This window comes from Belonocnema kinseyi, chromosome 5, assembly GCF_010883055.1.
Source record: "Belonocnema kinseyi isolate 2016_QV_RU_SX_M_011 chromosome 5, B_treatae_v1, whole genome shotgun sequence".
NCBI classification, from domain to species: domain Eukaryota; kingdom Metazoa; phylum Arthropoda; class Insecta; order Hymenoptera; family Cynipidae; genus Belonocnema; species Belonocnema kinseyi.
Window position 1 is genome coordinate 96,849,151 of NC_046661.1, and position 7,386 is coordinate 96,856,536.

Below are 7,386 nucleotides of genomic sequence, written 5' to 3' on the forward strand. Positions count from 1 at the left end.
ATAAAAAATGTAAGCCTTTTTTTTACGAAGATTCATAATTTTAAATGAAAATTCATCTCCTTCGTTAAAAATTTAAGGATTTGGTTGAAACTTCGTTTTTTTTTAGTTGAAAATGAAACTATTTTGTTACACCGTTCGATTTTTAACATTGTCAATTAGTAAATAAGACTTTTGAGTTTGGATTTATAAATAAAAATGTAAAAATTAATAATATAAAGCGACTTAAAATAAACTAATTCAATTTATAATTTAAAAAGCTTCCAATTAAAAAAGAATTGTAATTAATCCATTTTTATTGATCAAAATGATTCAGCCTTTAACATTAAAAAATCTATTTCTTTATCCTTCAATTCAAAGCATTGAAAGTAAGTTTATATTTTTTAACCAGAAGTCCTTGAACTATTCCGTTTAAAAATAAGTTTACACTGTTTTGTAAAAAAATCATCTTTTTGGCTTTGAAATTCAACAATTTAAAAAAAATCCTTATTGACTGAAAAGTCAACTCTTGTGTAAAATTAATATCTTTGTGGATGAGTTTAACAGTTTTTAATTAAAAATTAAAACTTTTTTTGTTGAAGATTTATCAATTTAGTCGAAAATGTAATTATTTTGTTGGAAATTCGTTATTCTCTTTTTTTTTTAGTTGAAAATTCAATTATTTTGATAGCAAGTTAATTTCTATTATCTCTAAATAACAATGCAAAAATATTAATCTGGAATAACTTACAATAAAAACAATGTAACGTTTATTTTAAAAAGCTTTTAGTTAAAAAATTAATTTAATCGTTCAATTTTTAATGTTACGAACTGAAATTTTTTTAAATTTTTATGATTTTGAACCTTAAAAATAATAGCGTAATTTGTATTTTTTAACCAGAAATCTCTAAAATGTTAAAGTCATAAAAATTTAAATATGGTAATTTCGTATTTTAAAATAATTTAATTAAAAAAATTGTAAAATTGAAAGGTGTTAAAAGTTTGTGTTTTATACGTATATTATAGAGCGTTTAAATGAAATATTTCTGAATTAAAAATTCGTCAAGCTTCAGTTTTAAAAGTTTAAAATTCAAAAGATTTTCACCTCAAAAAAATCATTTTCAGATTTAAAATTTTTAATTTTCTAATTTCATCCTGAATTTTGAATTGGAACAGGAAATTTTTCAAAGCAATTGTATGTATTTCTGAATTGTATCAGAGATTTGTTGAAAAAAAATATAATTCAGATCTGGGACAAGCCATTATAAACATCTATTAAAAACTATAAAAATTTGAACAGAATGGTTCCAAATAGAAAGCCTTGAATTGTTAAAATTGTAATTAGCTAAATTTTAAGTTTGAACGCTACTATTTTAATGTAGAATAATGTTCAAAATTAATTTAAAACTTGAAATTATTTGAAATAATTTGAAACACGATGTAGATTTTTGCAGATTAAAAAAAAAAGTTTTTGAGAATTGTAAAATATTTAAAAAGAATAACAAAAATTCTTGTGATTGCTTAAAAAATTGAAAATGATCTTTTAGTTTGAAAAATCAATTTTAAGTGAGTATTTGAAAAGATTTTAAAAATGTTTTATGTTATGTTATGATAGTCTTATTTAAATCTTGATCCGCATTTGAAAGAAATTAAAGAATTTGGCGATTTTGGAATTCATCTCGTTTGGATAAAAACTTAATTATTTGATTAAAAAATTAATTATTTTGTTGAAAATGTAACTGTTTTGTAAAAAAAGTCCTCTTTTATATCAAAAGTTCAACTACTTTTTTTAAATTTTTATTTTTTTTTTATTTGGAGGTTCATCTCTTTCGTTGAAAACTCCTATTTTTTGCTTAAAAAATTCAACTTTTTGTAGATAATTCGTCTTTTTTACTTTAAACTTAAATAATTTCTTTAAAACTCATGTATTTTGTTTAAGGTTTTTTATTTTTTGTAGATCATCAATTTTTTTGGCCGAAAATTCATCTGATTGGTTGAAAATTTAAGAACTTTGTTTAAAATTAATTTTTTCTGTTAAAAATTATTTATCTTTATCTGAAAATATAACTATTATATGATTGATTAAAAATTAATCATATATATTGGTATATATACGATTAATTTTTAATGAATCATATAATAGTTACATTTTCAGATAAAGATAAATAATTTTTAAAAGAAAAAATTAATTTTCAACAAAGTTGTTAAATTTTCAACCAATCAGATGAATTTTCGACCAAGAAAATTGATGATCTACAAAAAAAGACAAATCTTAAACAAAATACATGAAGTTTTAAAGAAATTATTTAATTTTAAAGTAAAAAAGACGAATTATCTACAAAAAGTTGAATTTTTTAAGCGAAAAATATGAGTTTTCAATGAAAGAGTTAAATTTTCAACCAAATAGTTAAATTTCCAACCATAATTAAAAAACCTTGTTATAAAAACGTATTTTTTTACAAAGCGGTTCAACTTTTAGTGAAATAATAAACTTTCAAACAAAAATCCCAACAAAAGACATGAACTTTCAACGAAATTGTTTAATTTTAAAAACAAAAAGAGTATTTCCACCCAAAAATTGTAATTTTAATTCTTAACAATATAGTTGCATTTACAACAGAACGACTTTACAACCAAAACATATTTATAGTTGATAATTCAACCGAAAAATGTAATTTTTAATCAAAAAGTATAAATTTTCCATAAAACAATTTAATTTCTGTAAAGAAGGACGACCTTTTAACAAAACGCCTGGATTTTTAATAAACTATTTTTCTAGATGTGGTCCTTGTCCTTCGGGATATACAGGACCTGAGCCGTACGGTTACACCGTCGAAGATGCTCGAAGGAACAGACAAAAGTGTGTGCCAATAACATCCAGCTGCAATGATGGAAGAAACGGAGGCTGCGTTGAGAACTCGCCCTGCTATGACTCCGAGGTGAATTGTCCGTGATTACTCTTCTAGGCCGGAACGAGTCGATCTCTCTACTCTGATCAAGCACAAATAATCTTGCACAAAAAAAACAAAGACACTTTCTTTCGAAAGTATCCTCTTGTAATATTGAGAATATACTAGTGCACGTTACAACAAAGCATGTTTGCATTTTCCTTCCTCCTTCTTCCTTCACATCATACCTTAAATGTATAATTGAAAGATGTTAGATTAAATTCAGAAAAGTGCATTTATAATGAGAGGACTCCTCCAATTAAGAATTCGGATCTTTGCTTGTTTCTTGAAAATAATCTTCAGGTTTTTCTATCCGCTTTTTATAGAATTTGAATTTGGGTAATTTAAATTTGGAATTTGGATAGTTTGAAGGAATTTCTTGATAAAACTTGACTTTTCATTTTTGAAATTATTTGATAAGAGAGGACGAAAAAGGAAGGAATTGTATTAAGAAGGCGTGTAAAGGATTCTTTTCTCAGGGAACAGTTAGATGCGGACCTTGCCGAGAAGGTTTCATCGGCAACCAAACTATAGGATGTCATCCAAGCGCTGGAATGTGTCCAGATATGATCACCAGGTGTGATGGACATGCTGAGTGTGAATGCATCGGGGTAGATCAGTACACCTGCAGGGTAATTTTATTTATTGTCTCTTAGATAAATGTTTATCAGGATATTTCTTTAAGAACGGCTCTTTAAATAATGACTTTCCAGTGTAACATTGGTTGGGCTGGAAATGGACACTTGTGTGGATTGGATTCAGACAACGATGGATATCCAGACTACAACTTGGCATGCCTTGAACAAAGGTGTAAAGCTGACAACTGTCTTTCGACTTCGAACAGTGGACAGGAGGATGTTGATGGCGATGGACAAGGAGACGCTTGTGACAGTGATGCAGACAATGACCAGATCGGAAACCTTGTAGACAATTGTAAACTGATCGCCAATCCGGGACAAGAAGATAAAGATGGTGATGGGATTGGAGATCTCTGCGACAATTGTCCTTCTGTATCAAATTACAATCAGATAGATACCGACTTTGATGGCAGGGGTGATGCCTGTGATGAGGACAGTGATAATGATGGTAATTTTTGACTGCACAGACAGAAGATATTTAAAAAGATCTTTATTTTTATTTGTAAAATGTTTGCAGGGATCTTTGACTACGAAGACAACTGTCCTAAGGTGATGAACAAAGATCAGGAAGACTATGACGGTGATGGCATTGGAGATGCTTGTGACAACTGTGTATATTACGCCAATACTCAACAAAATGACTCTGACAATGATGGAGTTGGTGACGTATGTGACAATAATAATGATAAAGATCAAGATGGTGTTCAAGATGATATCGACAACTGTCCTGATGTATCGAATTCCGATCAGAGAGATACAGATGGTGATGAAATAGGTGATCGGTGTGATGATGATATTGATGATGATATGATCCTTAATCAGGAAGACAACTGTGTTTTCGTCTACAATCCTGATCAGCGTCGTACTCAACGTAAGTAGAAAAACAAATTTTACCATATGATCTCAGCACTTTTAATTTCAAATAAAATGATTCGTAGACTCAATCTATGGAGACGCTTGCTGGAATGATTTCGACAACGACACGGTCTTGAACCACTTCGACAACTGTCCCAATAACAGTGAAATCTGGACGACAGATTTTCGTCAGTTTAAGAAAGTTGCCCTTGATCCTGAAGGAGAATCCCAAATTGATCCCAACTGGCAAATTCATCACAATGGTTCCGAAATTTTACAAACTTTGAACAGTGATCCCGGAGTGGCAGTAGGTAAATAAGAAGAGGGTTTTAAAATCAATGTTTTCAACGGAAAGAACCTTTAATCAACCTTGTTCTAACGAACTTATAAATTAAATGAATTTTCCCTTCCAGGCAAGGACAGATTCAATGGTGTCGATTTTGATGGGACTTTCTTCATAAATACACCAATAGATGATGACTATGTTGGTTTCGTCTTTTCCTATCAAAACTCTCATAAATTTTACACAGTCATGTGGAAGAAAGCTTCACAAACTTATTGGGAGCCAGTTCCATTCAGGGCAGTTGCAGAGCCAGGAATTCAGATCAAGCTTGTGAATTCGGAAACGGGCCCTGGAAAAATGTTGAGGAATAGTTTGTGGAAAACGAAATCGACACCAAATCAGGTGAAACTTTTGTGGAAGGATCCGAGAAATGTTGGATGGAAGGAACACACTGCCTACAGATGGCGTCTTCTTCACAGGCCAACGATTGGCTTGATAAGGATTTGGATTTATGAGGGAGATCGATTAGTTGCTGATTCTAGGAATATTTTTGACTCGACTCTTAAGGGTGGGAGTTTAGGAGTTTTATGTTTCTCTCAGGAAATGATTATCTGGTCTGGATTGCATTACAGGTGTAGAGGTAAGGAATAAAAATAATAAAACCTAATTATTTTCAGAGGGATTAATAAATTATACTCATCAGTAATTAAAATGCTAATATTATAGGTAAGGTCTCAATTAACCCAAATTTTATTTCTCCCAAAATTTATTTTCCCCAAAAATTCAAACATAGAAGTATGAGTTCAAGAGTTAGAAGTCCGCATAGAAGATATTAATAAAAATGTGACGTTCTAAATCATTATAAATGTTTTAGTTACTGTAGCTTTCTCTCTCGAAGGAATATTTTTTTTTTAAATGGATCTTGACAAACAATTTAAGGCTACGCAAGTTCAGGTTATGTTAGGGAATTCTTGATGCAAATCAGACCCATACATCGCCCCCACTTTTCTGTTTTCTTACGATCCGGAGGGGAATTATCGGTTAAACTAATCCACAGGTGGCGCCACAAAAAGTAGGTCTGTCTTTTTCATTGGATAGCATTAAGAAAAAGCAAAAATAATTAAAAACTTGATACTTGAAACTTTAAAATGTTTGAGGGAATAATTTGGTGAAAAGTCAATGATAAGACTAATAAATAAGGAAAATGGATTTTATATTATTTAATTTAGTGTATATATATATTTAAATTAAACCGAACATCATATATACATTTATATAGTGCAATAATTTATTTGTTGCTTAATCTTGAAAGCTTTTTCCGCACTGCATTCAACCCCTAGTAATTTTATTAAAAAAATTTTATTTAATGGAGATTCTGAAATAAATAGTTAATTATATTATTGCAAACTTAATTTCTAAAATGATCAGAATATAAACTATTAAACTTTATAAACAAACGTTCCGTACTCATGACGCACAGTAGCAGAAAATTAACTTTTTTCGTATAGCTTGGGGCTCCGAACTTTTGTCTTCTCTATTTTTTTTATTAATAATTTTTCTACTCAAAGCATGGAAAAACTGAAATTATTCACATAACAATTTTTTACGCTTTAATAACTGTTTAGGAAAACTTTAGATTGTCTTAAATTAATGTTTAGGGACTCATAAAATACAAATAATTTGTTTATCATTCCATTTATTTGTTGCAAACAAATTTGATAAACAAATTAACAGTCTTATTATCGGTAAAATTTTTTTGTTACTAAAAGTCTTTCACATTAATGTAGGAATAGCAGTTAATAACAAAAATAATTTAAAACTTCATAATAACTATTGTTATAAACAATTCTTGTGTCAAAATATTAGAATTTTAGATTTTTAAAATTATTATTTCTTTCAAGCGTTAGAAAGACTTCAGGTATTCCTTAAAACAATAAATATTTAATAATATTTGATAAAATATAACAATTGAAATTTTTGTAAACACATTAGATAAACAAACTCAAAATTTTGGTCCTTTCGCATAGAATTTTTTTTTACACTGTAAATGTTTTAAGCTGTTGAACGAATAACTACTAGTCACACAAATATTTGAAAATTTAACATTAACCACTGTTATAAATAATTCTTGTGACAAAATATTCAAATGTAAGGTTTTCTCAAAAATTTTTATTTTCTTTAATCGCTACAATGGTTACGGATATTCCTGAAAAATGTGATTAGCAGTTATTTGTCCAATAGCTTAAAACATTTCCAGTGCAACAAAAAATTTCTATGCGAGAGGGCCAACATTTTAAATTTGTTTATCTTATTTGTTTACAAAAATTTTAATTGTTATATTTGATCAAATATTATTAAATATTTATTATTTTAAGGAATACCTGAAGTCTTTCTGGCCATTGAAGGAAATTATAATTTGAAAAATCTCAAATTCTAATATTTTGCATTTCCTCCAACTGTGCGTCATGTGTGCAGTACGTTTGTTTATAGATTTTAATAGCTTATGGTCTGTTTATTTTATAAATGAGGTTTGCAATAATATAATTAACTATTTAATTCAAAATCTCCTTTAAATTAAAATTTTTAAATAAAATTATTAGGGGCTGCATGCAGCGAGAAAAAAGCTTTCAAGATTCAGCAAAAAATAAATGATTGAACTGTATATATGTATATATGATGCTTGATT

At 28.6% G+C, this 7,386-nt stretch overlaps 1 protein-coding gene across 1 annotated transcript in view; it reads left to right on the plus strand.

The window, feature by feature from the left end:
• The window catches only part of LOC117173791 (cartilage oligomeric matrix protein), a 54,931-nt gene that overhangs the window by 43,915 nt on the left and 3,630 nt on the right, over positions 1-7,386 (plus strand). Inside the window, exons 6-11 of the mRNA XM_033362434.1 lie at positions 2,756-2,915; positions 3,404-3,556; positions 3,638-4,010; positions 4,080-4,433; positions 4,501-4,728; positions 4,831-5,340. Coding sequence (XP_033218325.1) covers positions 2,756-2,915; positions 3,404-3,556; positions 3,638-4,010; positions 4,080-4,433; positions 4,501-4,728; positions 4,831-5,340 — 1,778 coding nt within the window. The remainder of the gene's footprint in view (positions 1-2,755; positions 2,916-3,403; positions 3,557-3,637; positions 4,011-4,079; positions 4,434-4,500; positions 4,729-4,830; positions 5,341-7,386) is intronic.